Source organism: Melozone crissalis, unplaced genomic scaffold (assembly GCF_028551555.1).
Source record: "Melozone crissalis strain CALT ecotype California unplaced genomic scaffold, PUWL_Pcris_2 ptg000088l_1, whole genome shotgun sequence".
NCBI lineage: Eukaryota > Metazoa > Chordata > Aves > Passeriformes > Passerellidae > Melozone > Melozone crissalis.
The window spans coordinates 394,076-417,446 of record NW_026535865.1 but is presented as its reverse complement, the minus strand read 5'-3'; the positions used below and the strand labels follow the sequence as shown (position 1 = coordinate 417,446).

Here is a 23,371-nt window from a genome sequence, read left to right as displayed (position 1 = left end):
AATGGCACAGAATTCAGGATTATCTAAGTGGGAAAAAGGAAAGTACATACACCAAAATATCAAGACAATGGTGTTAACAGGAAGCTGCATGTTAACTTCTTAGGCAATAGTATGATCAAAAGGAATGTCTTGAGAGGGTGTTGACCCTCAAAGAGGAGCTGATATTCCAGAAAATTCATAGAAGACATTGCTTTTACAGGAATAGCCATTGGTAAATGGAAGGAGACCTAGAAGATTTTCAAATTTTCCTAATCAAGAATGTTCTTAAAATCCCACCAGCCACTCTGCATTTCAGGGTAACTAAGATGGCAGAGACCTGTTCAAAGCACTCTGAGCACACTATCTAGGAGAGTATGTAATTTATAAAGGTCCTGTGAGTGAAACTAAGCTCTTGCTGCTGTAGTGTGCAGGCTTCGATGGCATTCACAGATCCAGGCTCTGCACCACTGGCTGATACATTCCATTCCATTCCATTCCATTCCATTCCATTCCATTCCATTCCATTCCATTCCTGCTGTACATTGTTTTTTAATTGCTAGACTCCTTCTGCTTAAGTCATGTAAAACCCAATACCCCACTGGCCACAGCCAGTGCCAAAATGATGCCACATCTGGTACCGTGAGCAAGCAGATGTGGAGGCACCCAGGTGGAGCTGGAATTCACAGCCTCTACAGAAGGAATCAACAGCAGACTTGGAACAGAGATACCTGCTTTCTGTGAAGACACTGGGGATTTATTTTAATGACCTGGCTTAGATGATGACTTGAAGACTTTAAGACTCCTCAGACTGTTAGTGTTAGTAGTGTTGGCATGAGTAATGTCACTGATTCAGAACATGAGCATTTCCAGAGAGGAGGTTTGGTGCAGTTGATCATGGTTGGGTTCCTCTTGAGAAGCATCAGTGATGTGTCAGCCATAGTATCTACCCCCTGACACCCTCATTGCCTGACCATAAACATATGCCTCACCATGATCTACAGAAAGTCAGTTTCGGAGTTTGTCTGCTAGTGATAATTCTTTCAAAACTCCCACCTTACCCTCCTCTGACAAAAAAGCCATAAAGTGATAATAGAAAGGCATGTTCGAAAGGATAGTCCTGTTAGCAAAAGCATCTTATCAAATTTCAGGTGTAAATAATTGCACGTTCTGGAACCTGTGCAGTTCCAGTTAGACACTGTCTCACAGCATCTTCTCTCAAGACCCGAGGAATTGCACTATCTCCTGAAGACAAGCCTCCCCCTTTCTTCACAAACAGGATCTATTTCAAGAGTAGATGAACCAATTCCATGAAAATGCTGTGTCCTGGTCTTGAGTTATAATGGCTTTGGGATCCTCACTAGGATGGAGAGGTGCACGAATAAGACAGTAGGATGAAGTGTTATGAGAGTCACAACTCAAGAGTGACTTAAATGCAAGAATCCGCACAAGGTGAGGTTTGTTGCAGCTGGACCAGTAAGGCTGCAATGGGCAGCAGCTCTGCCCAGATCAGTGCCACAGCAGGCACAAGCATTCGCTCACCATTGCCACACCTGAGCACATCCAGCTCTGGGGGCACCAGTGCTCAACTGCATTTGGAGTTTCATAGAATTACAGAATGGCTTGGATCGGAAAGGACCTTTAAGTCCATCTCATTCCCACCCCTGCCATGGGGCAGGGACACCTTCCACTATCCCAGGTTACTCCAAGTCATATCCAGCCTGGCCTTGGACACTTCCAGGGATGGGACAGCCGCAGCTTTCCTGGCTAAAGTTTGCCAGGCCTCACCATCCTCACGGGGAAGATTTTTTTCCCAGTATCCCATCTAAGCCTGCCCTCTGGAAGTGGGAAGCCATTCCCCCTTGTCCTGTCTCTCCACTCCCCCTTGTCCTTCCTCCTTGCCCAAAGTCCTTCCCAAGCTCCCTTGGAGCCCCTTAAGGGAGTAAAAGGGGCTCTGAGGTCTCCCTAGAGCCTTCTCCAGCCTCAATTAATTGTGCCTACCTCAGGTCCTGCTGACTGGGAGGAACTTCATTTTCCCACTCGAGGGTGCTGTTCCCATTGGCAAAGGCCACCCTTCTGCTTTTCCAGTGCCCAGCATCACATCCCAGAGCTCACAGACAAAATGGCCATCAGGCCTGCTCAGAGCTTCATTTGGACTCATTGAACAGGGTTTCAGAGGGTAACATTCTTGTGGACCCTAACTAGAAGACTTGTGTGACCTCTGAATATATTATCATCCTGTTCACAGTGGGCATCTGCTGGATAAATGATTACATTTTTATAAACCTGTGTATACTCATAAATATATTGTCATATAAATACTAACCCAGCAGGGGTTCAGCAGTCCATATTCTGAAATGATAAGTGATTTTGAAGTACCTCATATCCTAATTGTTTAATGAAGTATTGAACAAACCTGATAGGTAAGAGACTGGGTGCCCATCTTTGTCCTTCAGACTCCTTTGGATGTCTCAAGGTGCAGATCCCAAAAAACCTGGTATCTCTCATGGCTTGAAGGCAGCACTCTGCAGAGGGATTGAGTAGCAGTATTCAGCACTTGTAATTCTAGACTCACCATGATTTATGATTATGGACTGCTGAGGCATGCAGGGTTAGCACTTCTGAGCAGGGCTCTGCTCTGAGCTGCTTTGCTGTTGTGCTGCTGTGGCTCTGCGTGCTGGGGACCCTCTGGTGAGGACACAAATGGGGCCTCCTGAGTGGGAGGACTTGGATCACACCTCTGTAACTAAAAGAGTCAAAGTGAACGCAAGGGAAATGAAAGGCAAACAACACCTGAGCACCTTCCTTTGCTCCAGGGTCTTAGATGGTTTTGTTCCACCTATTGCACACACTGAAACAAGCAGACTTTTGCTTGTGGAAAGCCCAATCCCAATCCTTTGGAAGTCAGTGGGAGTTTTCGTAGTGGGCTTCAGATCAGCCCCAGAAAAACTGGCTCTATAAATATGGTCATTGCAGATCAAGCACTGTTTTAAGATGGTTTCAGTGATGCCACAAAAGGAGATACCGGATGACCACCTGCTTGTAGGTGTCCAGGTGTCCCCTGGGGCTCTGAGATGGCCAGAGTTTCCGGACAGCATTGCAAAACCAGGCCCCCAGTACTTTGTGCAACTGTGTTCTCTGATATGCTGTGGCAACCTGGCTACTGTAACCGAGACTGTTACAAGCCATCCCTTTGCCAGCAGCTGGACTGTGCATTGCCTAGTGGGAATGGAGCAGGTGGACTCAAATGGGTAATCGAGAAAACTATCAGCAAGTCACTGTGTTTGTTTTAAAATTGTTCACATTTCTGTCTGCAAAGGTATTTATAACCATGCACATCATAACCATGCTGACTACAGCTTTAGAAAAATCTGGCAAGAATAAGCTGATGGACAGCATTTCAGTGAGACAAGGGAACAGCCTTAAGTGCTCCAAGAATGCATTATAGCACAGGAACAGCAAACAGGATCTGTGCTTCCAAGGCTCGAGAGGAAGAATGACGGAGTGGAATTTTTTTTGGCCTGCGTAACACAGGACAGAATAGATCATCTCAAGGGGGTTTTTTTCCGGCCTTAAAATCTACCCAGCTGAACTGCACTGATTCCAAAGCCGTGGTCCACAGAAGGAGCACTTTCTCGGTGTTTCGACTGAAATACTATGCATTACTTTAACCCCTGTTTTCCGTGTAAAGAGCGGCTGCAATTTCGCTGAAGGAGCCTCGGGTCCCCTGCGCCGAGATCTCCCCGCTCGGCCGCCCTGAGCCGGGGCCGGGCGGGCAGGGCAGCCCCGGGAGCGGGGCCGTGCCGGGAGCGGAGCGGGGCAGCGCTGGGAGCGGAGAGGGGCACCGCGGAGCGGAGAGGGGCCGGACCGGGAGCAGAGTAGAGCGGAGAGGGCCGTGCCGGGAGCGGAGCTGAGCGGAGCAGAGCGGGGCCGTGCCGGGAGCGGAGCTGAGCGGAGCAGAGAGGGGCCGTGCCGGGAGCGGAGCTGAGCGGAGAGGGCGGAGCGGGGCAGCACCGCGGAGCGGAGCGGAGCGGAGCAGAGCGGGGCCGTGCCGGGAGCGGAGCGGGGCAGCGCCGGTCGCGGGCAGTGCCGGGCCCGCCGCCGGCTGCTCCCCCGGGCGCGCAGGGGCCGCTGGCGGGGCCCGGGCCGGAGGTGAGCGGGTGAACGCGGGTGAGAACGGGCGAGGGCCGGGGGAGCCGCGGGGCTGCGGGGCCGGGAGCGCTCAGCCCGCGGCGGGCACGGGAGCGTCGCTTTTACCCCTGATTTGGGGAAGATTTTCTTGCTAGCAATGAAAACTGTTCTCAGAGAAAAGGACGGCAAAGCTGGGCAGGAGGCTGAGATACTTCGTTTGTGATTTGAATTGGTTTTAGGAAGATTTGTGTAATGCCAAAATTCAAGTAGGATAACGAGAAAAAAAAAAAAAACAACCAAGAAAACCAACCCTAATTTTAGACTGGAGTTGCCGAAAACCTCAAATCAGATACTTGACAGCAAATTCCACTTCTGGAATCGTTTAAAACCTGACCAGCTGGTAGGTTTTAGGAGGTAATGGCAATGAGATAAGAGCAAAGTCAGGTGTCACGGTATGAGGTGAGTGTTTCTGGAGCAGACCGGTGTTAATTTGCAGTCTGACAGCTGAATTTTAGCTCACCAGATTGGAAAATGCATCTTTATCTATATCAGTTTATCATCATGTAAAGGTATTCCTTCTTTTGAAAATGTAATATGGAGTTTTGTGAGATAAGTTTTGCCCAAGTCAGATGGAAGATGTGTGTGAGAGGACGCACGTGGTGAAGTTTGTCCTCAGAAGGAATCTACCTCTCCTTCAGCCAACAGTGAGAACTGGGGTGAGGTGTGTGACTCGGCTGGCGACTGATGAATCTACAAGCTCAGGTTTATCAAGATAGCCATGAGGTTTGAAAATGCAGAGGAATTTTTTCTGTATTTCTGTTTAAAAGAAAAAAAAAGGACAAAACTTTTTTTTTACCTGGGAGTTGTACACTGAAAGATAAGACTGTGAGATGCTTATGTTCAGAGCAGCAAAGAAGCTGCCAAAATGGAAAAATGCAGCCAAAAGAGCTTTTTACTGAGAATCAAAGCTGCTGAGGCTTATTAGCTGTTAAAATCTGTTGAAATTTGCATATAATATTAATTTTCTTAATCTAATCCCCATCTAATTTCAGAGTTATATTAAGGAGATAAAGCAGAGTAGAGACTTCACAGCTTGACAACTGCTTCCAGACAGGAAGGAGGGTAAACACCTACAATGAAAAATTATTATTGTCCTTTTCTTTTGTTATAGTCTACCAAAATCCACAGAAATGGCTTTGTTTTGCTGTCTGTCACACCAGTAACTACAAGAGACTTGGCCCCTCTGTTCACAAGTGGCAAAGATTAGATTCATGCTGCCAGCCTTTCATGTTGGGCTGAAGGATTTCAGCTTTAATAAAAATGAAAATCTCATCTGAGTTGGTGTCCTTTTCCCATGTTGTTGGACAGTGTCTGGGAAGCCCCTGCATTGCCAAATGAGGCACAAGTGGTGCTTGAGGATGTCCCAGCTCTCTGCTCTTGCTTCCCAACCTGCCTGAACTCCAAAGGCTCACGGTTGTGTACCCATGCAGGCATCCTCACAGGCTTCCACGTTCAGTTTCCTGGTCTCTGCCTTTCTGTTGAAATAAAGAAGGCTTCTTTTTAAAGCTTCTCCTCGTGATGGAGTTTTTTCCTTCACTTCCTGAGGTCACCAGATTGATGGAGCGCATTTCCAGTGGGTTTTTAAACACCACTTACAGTTTCTGATGTCCTTTTGAATGCAGAACTTAAATGATGTCTGATCTGAAGGACAGCATGAGCTCTGGAAAGTCAATATCTTGACAACATCCAATCTTTTATAAACCTGGCAGTGTCCAATAAACACAAAAATAACTAATTCAGGCATTCCTGCAATTTAAATTTTTTCTAACAGGCAGCTAATGAGAATCCTTGATCATAATTCATGAGCCCAAGAAGGCTCAAGAAGCTCCTTGATCATATTCATGAGCCCAAGAAGGCTCAGGAAAGTCCAATTGCTTTCTGTTCTTTGAGATACAAAACAAGAAAATTGATACTGTTTATCTAAATTGTATTTTCTATTTTAGCTCTAGCTTTTATAAAACCCTAGACTCTTCCCTGCAGAGCTCTTTGGGGGAAGTTGCTTTCAGGCTCATAGAGTTATCCAAATTTTTCTTTTCTGACATGTTTATGGCAGAGAACAATACTTTGCAGGGCAGGGAAGGAAGTGAAAGCCTTTGTAGATCACTTATTTTAGCATTATTCTAGGAAGTGGCTTATGTGGGCTCAATATACAGAAGTCAAACTGCAGAGCTGCTAATTCTGCTTGTGAAAAGTGATTGTGGTAAAGGAGTGTTTAGTCAATATAGCTACAGATGACAAGGCTCCGGCCATCTGGGTGCATGCCTGTTGCAGAATGAGCCATTTGTTGGGGATGAGTTATTTGTTGGGTGCAGGGAAAACTCAGACACTCAATATGAGATCAGCAAGCTCCATTTATTGAAGAGAGCATCAGACACTTATACAGCAAGTAATAAGTTCATGAATATTCTGTAATTTACACCGTCTATTGGCCACACCACAACATCAGCTCTTCCCCATTCCTTTTCTCATGTCTCTTTCACTTTTTGTTATCATACTACAGCTAGGTCTAAAGACACGCTATCTTGCAAGTGCAAGACTTAGAATTAGCTACAACCTTATACTTTTCTAATTCTTGGCTACTCTCCCAACACACACCTGAGCTTGGTCTCCTTTTCTTCCAAGGCAGTTCCAAGGTACAAGTCCATGGGACTTCTCTTTTTGGAGAGCACTGTGCACAGCACTGGTACACGAGTTGGGTTTGTGAGCAGTGTTGCATCACAGCTGAGCTGCAGCAGCTGGGTTCTCACCTGCCAAGGTCAGGATGATTTGTCCAGACTTTGGAAGCAGTGGCTGTAAATGAAAGATCCCTCAGCGAATCTTTGGATCCTAATTCATAGCAAATTTCTCTGCAGGAGGGTAAAATGCAGCTAGAATATTATTGTACACTACTTTTTCAGGTCTAAGATGAGTAGGGGATCATTCTTTAAGCTTGTTACTCACTCCTGAGAGAAATAGGAGAAAAATACAGGCATGGTGTTTGGTGTGATATGATCCAGAGGGTCCCTCAGTTGTGTATGTGCACCCAGAAATTGCTTGGGGGTGCATCTGTCACATATTTAAGTTTAATTTTCTGGTGGGGTTTTTTGTGTGTGTGTTTTGGGTTTTTTGTTTGTTTGTTTGGTTTTTTTTTTTTTGGTTTTTTGTTTGTCTTTTTGTTGTTGTTGTTGGTTTTTGTTTGGTTGAGTTTTTTGGGTTTTTTAGGTTCCTTTTGCAAAGGTCAGTAAGGATTCGGTGACATGAATGCTGACATTTCCAGGTGTGATGTAGCAGATGGGTGTTTGGAGCTCAGCAGAGGTGCAGTTTCATTGGCTTGAGCTGCATTCCTGCAGAGAGAGGTGCCACCTTTGCCAGGTCAAGGCCACTTCCCATTTCCCCTTACACCTTGCTTTGAGCCTGCACTAATGATTTTGCAGCCAGGAGGTGAATTGCACTGAGGAACTGGCACGGGGTAAAATCACCCCCAAGTGATAAAAACAGAAAAAGTTTGGTTTAAACCCAAATCTTTTCCTCAAGCTGGTTCTGTGTGAAGCCTCACAGATGCTGTGCTGAGCGTGGCGGGTGGTGCAGTGATGGGGCAGGGCTGGCCAGGTCCAGGCTTTGATGGCTCTGCGGGTTTACACTGGCTCTCAGTTGTGAGGAGCCTCTCTCAGCAGGGGCATCTTCATGCTGGAAAGAGCAGCAGTTTCATTTTAAGGACTGAAGTGGGTCTCTCCACCCACTGATACAATCTTAAAGGAAGCACATCTGTTTCTTTTCCCACTGTGGTCCTCCAGTCTTAGGCTTTGTTCAGGTGAAAACAAACTTAGAAGAAAGGAGATTGTAGAACATGAAAGAGCTGACATGCACAAGTTAGAACAAATAGTCCATCTTGATTTCCTGTACTGTAGGGTGTAAGTAACATGTACTTGTTCTTTGAAATGCTGAGTCATTATATCACAGCATTTTCTGAAAAATCACATTTGTTTAATACATTTAGGCTCATTGGATATATCCAGACATTACTATGACACAAGTCCACACTAAAATCCAGTGGGGGTGCAGCTGAACTGAGGGGCATGCAGTTTTGAGCTGACTCCACTTTAGCTGTGAATTTAGAGCCTGCTGATAAGAACAAAAGTGCCATGAGATTTCTGGAGTCAGAATTGTTTATTGTGCTCTGTGTTTTATATCCTGCTTGTATTTCTAAAGTCTGTTCCAGGTTTCTTCCCTGTGGGAGAAAAGCCACGCTTTCATGTAAAGCAAAAGGAGAAGTCAAAAGGCTTACTTAAAAATAGATTGCTCTTGAGGAAGCCAAAATCTTGTAATTATTTCTTACTAGTAAAATTAATTATCCTCATTCCAGTTAATATTGGGATATTGAACACTTGAGTGGCATCTGTTGCAGGTGTAGAGTTTGCACATTTCCAGCACAGTTTCATTGCAATGCCACACACTGCAGGTTCTGTTGTAAAAGCTGGAGCTCAGGGAGCCCCTAGACCTGGAGTGCACCTGAGAGGAGCTGTAGGGGAACCTCTGCCAGGAGCTGGGCACAGCCCTGGAATGCCCAGTGCAGGTTCTGGCTCTGGAGGAGTTCCAGGAGCTGCTGCCAGCCCAGGCTGGGCCTCTGTGAGCTGCCATGGAGGGCTGAGGATGCAAAGTGTTGTTCTCCACTGGATGCACCCTGGCCACCACAGCTCCTGTCCTTGGGCCTGCTTTGGTGTGACTCAGAGCTCCTGGTGCCGCACACTGACCTGGCTGTGGGGCGCTTCTCACCTTAACTAGGTGTCTGCAAGTCTGTCCTGTGCCCCTAGCCACCGTCCTCATTCAAATCAAGGTTTGCATTTTATTGTGGGTCTCTGCTATATGCATGTATTCACCTTTAGTGTATCTGTATCGAAGGTTTCATATTTAATTCTACTGGCATTCTATAGCAGGTTCTTCTTAAGTAAAAAGAAAAAAAACTCATCATTTTCCCAGTTTTGAAAGTCCACTTAAGGCTGTTCTGTTGTTTTTATAGTGCATGCCTCAGCAGGTTTGTCCAGAATTAAACAGCAATGTCAAGAACCCAGTGCATGTTCCCCACTCCTTTTCCAATATGCATTAGTTTTAATTTAATCCAGGAGTTTTATTTGGAAAAATAGGAAATTGGTTCAGAGAGGACAGCAGTAATTCTATAAACTTTGAGACTGATTCACCTTTTACCGAAACTGGTTTTGATCAGAGCTAGTGTCTTTGCTTTAAAAGTCAGTTCCAAAAATAAAGAAATTCTTAAAATACTTTTCTTTCTGAGGTTGCTGCACTGGTAGTCACAGGTTATGGCATATGCCTTCCAACCCAACAAATGCCAAGGCTTTGAATCAAAACAGATAAGGAAAAATAAATTGTGAAAGAGGTAAACTACAGGCTGTGTTCACATTATTTTGTTTGCAATGAGCAGTGTTATTTTTATCCCTGAGGTACTATAAGAGCTTTTGGGACAACAGCTTCCCTGTTGTTCATCTGTCTGTCTTCATACATATTTGAAAGATCCTTCTGCAGGGTTTGAAAGATGAATTGTCAGAGTTTGTGTTTAATGTTTTCAAAGAAAAGATCAGAGGAATTCTTCTGTTTAGAGAGGATATTGAATTAAAAGCACGAAAGCAGAATTCCCCAAATAATCACTTCCGTATGACATTTTTTGTAAAGTTACTTGTGGTGAACTGAAGCAAGGAGAAAGTGACCCTCGGTATCAGCATTTTAAAAATAAACCTTAGCTCAGGCAGCGTGAGTCAGGGCTGTGCCCGGGAGCAGGAGGTGCTGCTGGTGTGCTGGGGGAACGATGCAGCAGGAGGTGCAGCTGGTGGGATGGGAGGTGAATGCAGCAGGAGGTGTTGCTGGTGTGCTGGGGGATGGATGCAGCTGCCAGAGGTGTTGCTGGTGTGCTGGGGGATGGATGCAGCTGCCCGGGGCTGGCACCCTGTGCTCGGGGCCGGGCTCTTCACCCTCTGCAGCTGCTGCAGCCACAACGGTGCCGGCTCGGGCAGGGCAGGACAGCTGTGGTGAGGTGAATCAGTGTCTGTCCTGCGGAGGAATTGGAGGAATAAATGGGGTGTCCGAGTTCTCTCTCTGATCCTTCAGCAAACACAGGGCTCCTCAGCAGAGCAGGAGGAGCAGGCCAGCTTGAGGAGGGACTGTGTCCTCAGAAGACCAAGAGGAGCCCCAGGGCTGAGCAATCCCAATGAGCCCTGTCTGTGTCCAGCGGGATCACTCATTGAAAGGATCCCACTGCACGTGTGGTTATACCATCCCATAATGCCAGAATTACTGGGTAAATAGCACAGTTGTGGCAGCCTTCAAATCTTGACAAGGAATACACCGTCCTACAGTGATTTGTTTTTATGTAATAGATAAAGTTCCATGGGAGGCAGGTTCTCTTCGTGTTACGCACCTTCCAGCATAGAAGAGAGCACAATGCCTATGGAAACAACTGGAGTTTCACATTGTGCTTTATAGGCTGCTCCTATCACAGAGCTTTTAAGTTATCTGTGCTAATGAAGAATAATTCATATTCACATTTGTTTTTCAATGAACATCATCATGTGATAGATTGCATTACTCATTAAGCAGTAATGCTTGTGAAAAGTGATTCTCAATGGTTTTAATCTTGGAGAAAGGCAAATCCTTCTATCAGTTGCTATCTCAATGTTTTTGACATATTTTGCTTTTGCAGTAATGTTGGGAATGTAGATGTTCTCAGATAAGGTTTTACGTTTTGTGTTTTGAAATGAAAAATCATGAAAGCATGTACTAGTTTTACAGGTAGGAGTATAATTTAAAAGAATCTTAATTTTAGCATAATTAATTTTTTTTTCCCTAAGCTTTGGAACAGGCTGGGGAGTTTGCAAGAACAAATACCTGGGAAACTGATGGAACTGTTGATACTGAAATTTAAAGACAACTCATAGAAAGTAATTAAAGCCTGTGTGTTTCCTGCATGAGGGAGGAGAGCGAGGGTTGTGTGAAAAGTCATTTACTGTGTGTGTAGGTGTACTGCATTGCAATACAGGATGCCTCCCTCAACTTCATGCAACAGATTAATCCCAAGTGATAGGTAAGCACTTTTCTAATCTATGTTGGCATTAAAGATGATCCAATCCCACTTTGCTGTTTGATCTTTGCGAGGTCTGTGGCAGAGGTTGCCCAGATCGGTCCCTGAGGCCTCCTTGTTTAACACAGCAGGTTCTCTTATTTTGACCCAGCATTGGCTGTTCAGGAGTTCAGCGCTCAGGGGGATGCTCAGAGGTGCTGGGGTGAGGAATTAGAAAACTTGACTGGGGAAATGGCCTGGCTGGAGGAGATAAGAGAGAGATAAGAGTGCTTGATTCACTGTAGGGCTTGACTGTAGGGATTAGGAGCAATGGTGACACTTTGGGCTGCAGGGAAGTAGGAATTGCAGGTGAAATAATGGATGAAGAGCTTCTGAGGGCTGACAGACTGTGGAACCTGGGGTGTGGCTGAAGACAAAAGGACAGGAAAGGAGGAGCTGTCCTGGAAGGGACCTGAAGGGCTTGCCAAGGGTCATTCTTAGAGGTGAGGAGAGGGCCATCACACCAGTACGATTATTTAGGAATGTTTATGCTTCAAAAGGGCTGGAGAGCCAGGTAATGCATTGGAGAAGCATTGCGCTGTCACATGAGCTCATAAGAGGCTTTATTGAGTGCTGTGTTGGTATTTTAATGTGATTCAAGTATGGCTTGGAAGCTTGAACATACTACCCGCTTTTTGTTATTCTCAATTTTAAAGTTAGAATTAAACTTTTTAAGGCTTGGTATATGTTTATTGAGTAATAATCAGTAATAATCAGTAATAATCAGTATGTTTGTTGAGTAATAATCAGTTGAGTGATTGCAGTTGGTAGTAGAAACAGTGTCAGGAGTGTGTATTGCCATGAATTATATGGACAAGTATTTTTTGCTCCTCCAGCATATGAACATCTATGCACATAAACTGGGTTGTAAGGCCAGAACTTGCCTTTGAAAGAGTTTCTCACAAAGTTATTGCTGCCCAGGCTCAAAGTCTTGAGCCTTATTCAGTGTGTATTCTCACAGTGTGATTCCTTTTTGTGCCTTTCTCTTCCAAAATCTGCCAAAAGGCTTCTCTTGGTGCATGAACTGCTTGTTGGTACAATCTTTGGGGATAAATAGCATTTCTGTTTAGAGGCTTTTTGACAGTTTTTACTGTCTCTTAATTCAGATTGAAGGACATGATATCATTAAGTTTGCCTGACTCTTTCTTTGGTACTGATAAATTTAGAGAAAGAACAGGTGAGCAGTTCTAGGAGAAGTAATCTCCCTCTTGATTCTTTGAGTGATCGTCCAACCTGACTTCTTAGCTCACTGTGGCCTGGGGCCAATAACTTCATATTCTTCCTCAGTTCTATCAAGTGATGTCAGACAGTGACGGCTGTTTCTGCAGTGAGACTGGAGGAAATAGTAGATGTCAGGAGAAGGAGTGAAGGAAAAAATGCAAAGAAATTGATAAGTAGCTCATTTGGGGTTTATAGGTACCTCCTTCTTGTATTTTACATTTGCTCTCTTGAGAAACCCACATAGGGACTGTGTGTTTTGTGGAGGTGTTGTAGCTGGTGCTGTGACACCAGTGGTGTCTGATGTTCTCACTAAGCTGTGATATGGTCTGCAGCTTCCTGCACAGACCAACAGTCAGCATGCAGCCTCCTGTGGTTTTTCGCTGATTTTTGTTTGTTTTGTTTTTGTTTGTTTGTACAGTTAATGTTCAGTAGCAGAACATTGTTCCCAAGTGTCAGGACAACAAGGTTTTTGTTACCTCACTCTGTCCTTGGAAGGTGTGTTACTTCATGTTAGCATGCAACAGGAATGTTGCTGCATTTAATAATTCAGCCGTGAACTAGGTACCAGCCAAACAGTAAAGGTCTTCAGCTTTTGTCTCTTGCTTTTACCCTGATAATTCAATACAACACTTTGTCTTTCAGTCTAGTTTGATGAGTGCTGCAGTTCAGCCCAGGTTTTTTGCAGCATTAGTAGGGAAGTGTCTCCAGGTTCTTGGAGGAAAGATATAGTAGAAACAGCTGTGGTATTTCAAAATTTGAATCTGCCTTCTTGGGTTTTTCTTAAGTTTCTTCAGGAGAGGAGATTTGTGCTGCTTCAGGGATCTGCTTGGCAGGAGTTCATGGGAGACTCTCCTGGCAGGTAAAGGTGCTGATCTTCCAGGACAGCCAGATCCAAGCACATAGTCCATAGCAATGTGCAAGAGGACAAACAAACATGGTAGGAGCAAAAGGAGCACGGGCATGGAGCTGTTGTTTGAGCCCAAACACAAGCAGGAAGCATCAGGAGGGTGGGAGAGGTATGAATGGCCATGGGCAATATAGAAATGTTGCCTGGGGAAAGAAGGATGCAGGCAGGAAAGCTCAGCTGGAGTGAGGGGTGTGAAGAGCACCCAGAGCAACTTCTGAAAGTACATTGGTAGCAAGAGAGAGGCTAAGAAAAATTCGGACACACTGCTCTGACCGCCTTCTGACCAAAGACATGGTGAAGCCAGAGGTATTTGGGGCCTTTTCTGGCCTTGTTTTTAGCTGAATAAACCAATGCTTGTTTTTCACTGTGCAGAAGCAGGAAGTTGTACTCATTCCCCTCCGTGAGGGATGGCTGAATGAGGAGAGCTGTCTGATTTGCATTCTGACGTGGTGAGTGACATCAGCTGAGCCCTGCTTGCTGTGGGTGATACCTGCAGGCTGCTCAGAGCCAGCACTCACAGCACAGCAGCCCAGCAGGGACGGAGCTGGCGAGTGGAGCACAAGGCATGCGAGGTTAGTATGTAATTTATGCTGGGTGAGGAAGATGTTCTCTGCAGATCTAGGTAAGCAAGTTTGTCTATTGTGGAACTTTTATTTGCAGTTTCAAATGTTTAATTGGGCATTTTAGGGGTTTTCTGCAACAGAGCTCTCCCAAGAGATGGAAATTTTGGCCTTTGAACAGAGCAGTATGTGACTTGGAAAATGAATTTATTCTTGTGTAAACAGCGGACATGAAATAATTTGGTAAGAAATGTCAGCTGGTAGATCTAAGTGAGGAGAACATCCGAAAGCTAGGAAGTTGAGGGTAACTGGACATTGGTGGAGAAACAAGACTGCACAAATAATTTCAAATTTTCAATTATTTTCCCAAAAAGAGGATTTGGAGAACAGAGTCTGGGTGAGGAGGGTGAGCCTGGAGAACATAGTGTTGGTGATTACAAAGGTGAGGAGGTTGTGGTTTCATTTCTCTTGCTTCTGGTCACAGTTGAAACATCTTATTTGATTCAAAAACAAATGGAGGTTCTGCCAGAAGCTGTAGTTTTAGGGAAAAGGGTGTGTAGAGTCACAAGACAAAGAGATAAGAAGGCTGAGGAACTAGAGAAATAAAGCAGAATTATCTGCAGGTAAAAAGAGATTAATGACAAAACCTGTGCATGTGGTTGGAGATTCTGTGTCAGTTATGGCCAGAGCAAGCAGGCTTGTAAAAATCTGCAAAAGAAGCTCAAAGAAATGGAGGTGTAGAGGGTGCTGGGTTCCATAGGAATGTTACTTTGACAGGGTGAGGAAGCATGCTAGCAGAGCTAAGGCCAATGAGTAGTTCATGGACTGGAACTATATGGAAAGGTTTAAATATCTTTTCATTACCATGGGAGGACCTTCTTAGGCATTTTTCTTAATTGATAAATTTCAGTTGAGTCCCTTGGACACTGTCCATCCATGGTTAAATTTACATTATAAGAAAAGCCTTTAAATGGTGAAGAACCAAGAGAAACATAGTTAAAAAAGGGATCTCGGGCAGGGGAAGTGTTGTTTTGAGTAAGGCGATATCTGAAAGCAGATATGACTCCAGGATGGCTAACAGAGATGAGGAAATGGAAATGAACATATCAAAACTAAAGTGAAATTTGAAAAGCTTAATGCATTCCCTTCAGGCAGGTGACTCTAACTAACTAATCTCCATCTCAGTATGCTGAAAGTAATGCTACATGTAACTAAAAATTTTGGAGCAAAGATTTTTTATCCATAAATTTTACAAAGTCTTTAGTGATTTTTTATCTATAAATTTTACCAAGTCTTGATATATATTAGAAGAAATGTATAAAAGATTTTACCAGAAAAAAAGAAAAAAAGAAGCAAAAATTATCCTAGAACTATAATACCATAAAACCAGTATTGTGATCATTAGTGTGAAAGTTTAAAAAAAGAAAAATCCTTGGAGATGGAGATTAAGATATTAAATATAATTTGGGTGTTCAAAAGATAGCCTGTGCTATGTTAGTCAGAGCTTTATTTGATAAAATTATTTATTTCTGCCTTAAAGAGACACAGAAATTTTCATGTTTAAACTAGTATCTTCTCTTGGGTTGCTCTAACAAGTAGTTTTAGTTGAAGACATCAGGATTCTGGGAAGTATCAAACAAGAAACTGCCTAGAAAAGCTATCGGGAAGAATTTACTCATGGAGTTCTTGGCTAATTGATTTCTTAGCAAAATGAGTTAAAGGTTCAAATGCATAATAGGCAATGGAAACTCAAATTTAGGCAATATGGACCAGAGGAATACAATGGCTCCAAATTCCCGTTTGAAATAACAGGAGCCTTTAGAACTATACGGAGGACTTTGTTTCTCAACCCCAGTTTCTTGGGAAGATAGGACAAGCCTCTCCATTTTGGTCTCCAGCATATCAAGATTGAAGAGGCTTTTTTGGTTTTCTTTAGCCTTAACCCCATGGAAAAATAAAGCAGCTTGACTCGAGAAGCAGCATAACTGCATCCTTGTGGTGGTGTGCTCCCCATTGAGTGGTGATTTCCCCCATGGCAGTGCTGTGCTGCAGGGGATATTTGCATCCTGGGAAAACTGGCCCTACCAGGAAGGCTCTGCAGGAATCCCTGAGCTGCTCTGGCAGCCAGGCCATTCACGTGGGGCTGCAATTAAACTAATAAGACTTGGCTGACCTAAATGGCTTCGCCCAGAGCCACTGCAGGGATGTTTGTACCTTTGGCATGGTTCACCCACAAACCTGTGTAATCCACCTGCAGACAATGGCCCATGCCTGCTGTAATTGAGCACTCGAAGGCCTCTGCAGCCAGTTCTTTCCAAGATGTGTAAGCTGTTTCTCTCTGTTTCGTCTCCACCCTTATCTGCTATAGTCACACATGTAAATTTATATGAATATTTGTGTACCTATATATTAATGTTTTGCTTGGGAATGGAGTCTGTAAGTGAAGCAAGAGAGGAACTCTTTGAAGATGTAAGCAACAGTTAACATTGTCTGGGTAAACCTGCTTAGCCATTTTACCTGTGAGACGAGCAGTAACCTCCTTAGCTGGATGTCCTGCTTCTTCTCAAGCAGTTCTGCTTCAAAAGCGAAACCAAGCACAGGCCTGGCCCTGCAGGGCTCAGTGCAGTGTTGTTCTGTGGCTCAGGGTGGGGAGCCCTGCTGCGCTGCTCTGCTGCAGGCACTGCAGATGCAGCAATTCCTGCTCTCCTGGGAGCAGCCAGCCAGCCCAACAGCAGAGACCTTTGCAATGCTGAGGATTCAGATGAAACCACTATGTTCACAAAAACCAAAAAAGCAATCAACACCAGGAAAGGCAAGATTCAAGAAAGTGAATACAGTGGATGAGGCCACTGGGCAGCAGAGTCCAGCTGCTTCAAGACCTTCTGGCTGTGTCACCTCAAAGGACCTCAGTGAATTCCCCTTTTCCAGTCTCCCCTTGGTGCACTATGGGCTCAGGAAGTGCTGATGCCTTGTCCTCCCTTACCCAATGGTGTGGCTGTGATACTTCTCTGGTTTTGATTTCATCCTTACATGAACCTTTCTACAACCAACCTAAAGCTGTTTATTCAGCATTTACTATTTTGTTGGTTGTTTGTGAAGTCCTTATGTTGATCTGTCCAGTGTTTCCCAGTGCTGTTTGTTACCTCTGCTCTTGCTGAGCTCTGTGTGAGGGGGTGTCTTCTCTGTCAGACCTGTGTTCAGAGCTGAAGGGCTTGCTTCTGCGTGTTCAAAAGCTACAGTGCAGGATAGGTGCTGTATGAGGTGTAAAGAACTGAGAAAGGATGGGCCCACTTACACTTTTCTGTGGGTGCTCAAAGGGCCTTTTAGACACACCACTGTCTTCAGTTTCCAGCAGCCTTGACTTGAGAATTTGACCTGCATAAATTGCAAAAGATATATGTATTACTTCATGTAGTACCCTGTTCTGTATTTTTGGTTTTTTGTAATTTTTGTTCTGTATTTTCTGCAATGTGTAAAGACTGCTGCAAAGATGAAGAAATATTCCATGAGGGTGATCCTGCCTATCTGTGTTTTGCACATGAGAGTCAATTAGCTACTGGCTATTTGCTTCCTTAGCACACTGAATCTATCCCCCCTAAGCAAATTGGACATCTATTTTATATTCTCCCACAGAGTTCAGCTGCTGTTCTCTACCAGGTGTGGTTTTGTGTTGCTGCCAGATATGGACGGTTCTGGAGGGAGAATGTGGGAATGTGTAGCTGCAAAGCTGGCTGTGAAGGCAGCATTCCCCAGCACGCCTTCTGTCTGCACAGTGGGAAAACCTACTGAAGAAATGGGTTTTGAAGAGCTGAGCCAAGGAGGAAGTGTAATTTTCCCCTGGAGTTCTCCTAGGTATTCCTAATGCTTTTCCCAGCTAGAGCTGAGATTTTTAACAGCTGAGAAAGTTTACCAACATTTTGAGGTTGGTATGTTTGATGCCTGTAAAGTTCTTTGCAATTCAGACACCTCACTCTGGTTATCTGGCTCTCCAGGCTGGTGTCCAGTGCTGAAATGCACAAATTGTTTTGGTGTGGTGTCACCATGCTCTGTGGTGACAGGATGTTGAATTCATCGCAGGCTAAGCCCATATACAGTTTGCTTCTACACAAACACATTTTTCTCTGAAAAATGCAAACTTTTATGGAGAAACCTGGGTTCACACAGTCTGTAGGAAGTTTGGGGACATCCTGAATAAATGGTTCCCAAGGCCTGGGGGTTCAGCAGAGCCACCCTGTCCCGTGGCACAGGGCTGTGTCACCCAGAGGAGCTGTAGCACGTTTACTGGGCAGTCTGCAAAGCTTTTTCTGGCAGGTGTGGATGTGAGCTTCAGCCAGCTCTGTCACCAGGAGCCATCACCAACCCCCATGGTCCAGGTGCTTCTGCTGGAGCACTAAAGGCAAAGGAAGCTGTCCCAGAGGATCCACAGCCCTGCAGGGGAACAGGGTTGGTAGCAAATTCCCACTCCAAACAGCCTCGGTGGGGACAGGCCCCTGAGAGCTGCAGACACTCGAGATCTGGCAGGCAATTCAAAAACTGCTGCATCCTGCTTGTCAGGCTCTTAAAACAGGATTTGAAGGATCTATAAACCCTCTGTATCTCCATTTAGTGGAGATGTGCCAGTGGTTTTTGTCCAGGTATTGTCTGGAAGAAGAGCTAGAAGAAGGAATGGAGAGCAGCCTGGAAGTGGTGTCAAAACTGCAGTTTCGAGAGGCCCAGGAGCTACACCAGAAAGAAAATACTGTTGATTATTGTCAAACTGAACTCTAGTAAAAACCTGGATGTTCTTTTCAGTGCTAGTGAAGCCATACGTCCACTTCTTTTGGTTGCAGTTCTTCAGTATGTCAGGTTTTTGATTTTTAGGAAAATTTTTATGCTGTGGGTTTTACTATGAAAAGCTGAAATCGAGCAGTGCACAGTGCAGGAGAAGAATGCATTTTTCATAAGATGGTTTTCCTTTCTCTTTGGGGAAAAAGGGAAGTGTTTTCCTCCTTTCTATATGAGATATATAAATTCTATATATTATATATATTTTTCTATAAGTGATTAGAAAGTTTGCATCCACTTACTATCAATTACACATATATTTTTAATCAACTTTCTCCTCAAACCAAATTGGACGTGCATGTGCCAGGATGAGTCAAATCTGAGGAAACAGTATCCTCTCCTTCCCTGTTGTAGTCAGATCCAAAGAAACATTGAGGGGAATGGTAAAGTCCAAATCAAGAAAAGATGTCACATTTCCTTCCAGTGCCTGAAGGGGGCCTACAAGAAAGATGGAGAGATACTTTTTACAAGGGCTTGGAGGGATTGGACATGGAGGAATGCCTTCAAACTGAGGGACGGTACATCTAGATGGGATATTGGGAAGAAATTCCTCCCCATGAGGGTGGGCAGGCCCTGGCACAGGATGCCCAGAGCAGCTGGGGCTGCCCCTGGATCCCTGGCAGTGCCCAAGGCCAGGCTGGACAGGGCTGGGAGCACCTGGGACAGTGGGAGGTGTCCCTGCCATGGCAGGGGTGGGATGAAATTCAAGGTCCTGTCTTACCCAATCCATTCTATGACTCCATGGCTGTGATTCAGAAAATATCCCTCAGATACCAAAATTGTAGAATGAGTTTAACAGAGAAATTGCATCAGAATTAAAGATACCTTCAAAATAAAATGACTGATTAATTTTTGATTTGATAGACAGTTCTTGCAGAAAATAGGCCAGGCCTTTGGGCTGTGCTTGAAGAGAAGCTTTATAATACTTGGGACAGACACTTAAATTGTATGCTTTTTCCCTAGTTTCCTAAGGTGGCATTTCCTGTGCACTGTTCTGATTATCTCAAGGGGCATTTCATTCACATTTCCTTCTTCTGTGCTTACACAGAGTTTGTTTGACTTCAGAGCTTGTGTTTGGGATGTTGGTTGTTACCAGCTAAGAATGAGCAATGTGTATTGGAGGGTGGTGCAGCTCATATTTCTGTATGAGGTAGAGTTATCTAGAAACAGTATTTGTGTGTTGAATTGTCACATCAACATGCTGCTGTCCATTTTGCTGCTAAATTCACTGATCATATATGTAGATTCTACATTCAAGCATAATCTTTAAAATTACATTAAGAACACAGCACAAAATCCGCCTAGCACAAAAATCCTTACCTGAAGTACCTTCCTTAATAATTCAAAGCAAAAAGATGATTTCTTTTCTAAGGTGAAGTCTCAGAATAATAATACACACACACACACGCACACACACACACACACACACGCAATGGAATTACAATCTGTAAATAGAATCAAATAAATGCAAAAGATCAAAAACTGAAAAATAAGGATACATACATAAAAAGTAGATCAGACTTGCCACATCCCCACAATACCAAGCTGTAGAGAGGAATCCTGAACGGAGAAGTTTGGCACTAATACTCTGTTGAATTCTGAGGCACTTTTCTCCATTTTACCCGTTTTGGTTCGGTGCCAGGAGTCAGCATTTCCCAAGCACACGATCAGGATCTGTGAACAGGTTATCAGTTCTTTGGGCAGTCCCACAGCCAGATGCCACCTCAGCAAGGGTGTGATCCTTGCTTGGCTTGTGCTGACAGGTTTTCTGTGTGCAGGGCTCACTCAGTTCTGGTCTCTCCTCCTTCCAGGATGGCTCGCTCTCTGTATGAGTGGCTGTGGCAGCACAAGTTCTGGCTGCCCCCAGGAATCACCTGGGAGGACATGCAAGAGTCTGAAGACACTCATTACCCTCAGCCTCGTGATCTCCTGCTCAGCATCCCTTTTGCTTTAATCTTGGTAGTCGTTCGGTGTGCCTTTGAAAGGTAAGTTATTTAATACTGTTCGTGGTTTCTTAGGTACAATGGGAGCAGTTTGGGTCCAAAAGCTGGCTTTATTGTCTGTGCCAGGGCATGACTGAAGAGATCGCAGAGACTCCATGTCACAGTCTGCTGGCATTTTTCAGCTCCTTCCTTTCAGCCCTGTGCACTGGCTAAAGAAGTGCGTTGAATGTAGAGCACAAAGCCTGTCCTTAGGGTCAATTTGCAAGCACCGTGACTTTGTACACATTAAACAGATCACTGTAGGTGAGGTTTGTGTGTGTGTTTTGCTGGTTTGTGTGTGTTGCATGTTACTTGCTGTTTCTGGGTTGAGTGTGGCAGAAATCATGTTGACACTCCATCATGCAATGAGGTCTCCTTTATCCTGGGTGATGGGGCTCTGGATATTGCACTGCCAGACACACCTGAGCAAGGTGCCTCAGGCTGGGCTGATTGCTGTGCCCCAGCAGGGTGGGTGGCACTGACCCCCGTGGGCTGCAGGGCACTGCTCTCTCTGCACGGACAGATGTTTGCAGCTGCTGCCTCTGACCTGGAGCTGACAAACCCTTCAGTGCTGGGCTGCCAGGATCCCTGCTCCTCTCATTCTGCTCCCAAATCTGCTTTTGGGGCTGCTTTTTGCAGACTCTGTGATATCATCCTCCAGTGCTGGCACGAGAAGTTACTGTGACTCAAGAATCTTTCTGGCCAGAACCATTTGAATGTTTGTCACATTACACTTCAGCACAGAAAATTTGGGCCTTATGACAAAAGTATAGCAAGAAATCCTGCAGGTGTCACTAACTCTGAGCTTAATGATTAAAGTCCTGAACTGGTGCCATTGCTTCATGCAGTTTGGTCAGTAGTTAATGTGATTGGTGACACATGATTTGGTGGTGGAAAACAGATTTACTACAGCATTAACTGTTGATAAGACTGCAGAGCAAGTCCCCTTCATGATTTTGAATACGCTTTAAAGTGGTTTTCAGTATATTCAAAACACAGTATTCTTAGTAGCTCTCTGAAGAGGTAATAATTTGAAATCTTCAGTGGTTTTAAGTTTAGAAAGAGAGGAAAATGACAATTTAAAAAATGTTTTATCATTCTCTTTTGAAAAGTAAAGTGGGTGCACAACAAAATGGAAATGGACTTTTCTGTAGACTAGAAGGATGTTTCTTCTGCAGATTCTCTGTGACACAAGGGTAGCTTGGAAAAACCTATAGAAGTTGAAATGATTCAGAGCTCTCCTGTAAGAATGCTTTTATCTAAAAATACTGGCTGTAAGTTGGGGTATTTTATTAAAACTAAATGTGTGAATAATTACTGAAATAATCATTTTTAGAATGATACAAGATTGGAATTAAAATATCTTCTTTGTAAACAATATGTTCAGTGTGCATTCCATAAATTCCATGGATTTTGTCCTACACTTTCCTGGGTACAGGGCATCTTGGTTACCTCTATTCATGTGGAAACCAAGGTGCTCTAGGTAGACTTTAAAACACAAGTGAGTCACATTTCTTTCCTGCTGGTGCAGAGACCTGGCTGGATTCCTGTTCCTGCTGGTGGGTGACACAGATGTGCTTCTGATGTGGAGCTGGAAATGGGGCCCTTGTGCCACTGGTGGCCCTTGGCCAGTTTATGGCTCCCCATGCAAGACGTGGCCAGGAAGGAGGAGCCCAACTCTTCCCTGTGGTGGCTCCTGACAGGACGTGAAGTAGTGGGCACGAGCAGAAATGCAGGATGCTCCATCTGCACACACAAAAACTCTCTTCTTACTGGTGATCAAACATTGGAACAGCTTCCCCAGAGAGGGAAGGAGTCTGCACGGGCAGAGATCCGCAACACACGGCCCAGGCAGCTGCAGGAGCAGCAGAGCTGGGCTGGGCCATCTCCAGAGCCCCTTGCAGCGTCTCTGGTTCTGTGCTTCTGCCACTCTGTCCCTTTATTTGCCTACCTCCTGCCACACCACTCCCAGTCAATCTAAATATCTTTTTCATCTGCTTTTAGATGCCGATGGCCAAGTAAAAAGATTTCTTCTTTCCCATCCGAGTGCTGCCTCAGCTGGGAGTGTTTCCACAAGCCTGGTCCTACTCATTAATTTTAAAGCTGTTTTGATTCACAAACTTCATTAAATTGAAGCTGCATGTCACACCCTTGAAAAAGATAACATCACAAGCCCATTTTACAGGTCCAGGAAACCTATAATCATAGCACTATTTTACCTATGCAAATTACAAGCCAGTGTTCTGAGCTGTATTCTTGTTTGTCCTAACTCTGCAGTAATTTATTTCAGCATGACTTTTTCTCATTCTGAATCATTACTGTTTCACATCCAGTTCATCCTGGAGAAGAAATCTTCCCCTGGGAAGGTGAGGTGTGAATCCAGCCCTCAGTTTCTCCATTGCCTTATCTGTATCTTTAAACAGTGGCACTGGCCCTGTTTAAAATAATTTACACCAAATTTGAGAACTGCAGAAGGAAATGTTTATTTCTCATTTTCTGTGTAGATAACCCTGACTGTATATCTTTGGACACCTAGTCTGCAGATTGAAATGAGTGACTGTAACTAGAGACAGGTTTGGGGTTAGTGGCTGTAGCTTGCCCTGTG

The 23,371-nt window shown here is 44.5% G+C and overlaps 1 protein-coding gene across 2 annotated transcripts in view; it reads left to right on the top strand.

The window, feature by feature from the left end:
- The first annotated feature begins 4,077 nt into the window (after positions 1-4,077).
- Positions 4,078-23,371, top strand: part of CERS4 (ceramide synthase 4) — a 41,033-nt gene continuing 21,739 nt past the window's right edge. The window contains exons 1-2 of one of the 2 annotated variants that reach the window (XM_054291072.1): positions 4,078-4,128; positions 20,596-20,769. In XM_054291072.1, the coding sequence (XP_054147047.1) occupies positions 20,597-20,769 (173 nt within the window). In that variant the 5' untranslated portion in view covers positions 4,078-4,128; position 20,596. Of the gene's footprint in view, positions 4,129-4,836; positions 4,870-20,595; positions 20,770-23,371 lie in introns of those variants that run through there. The other variant, XM_054291073.1, reaches the window with a different exon arrangement.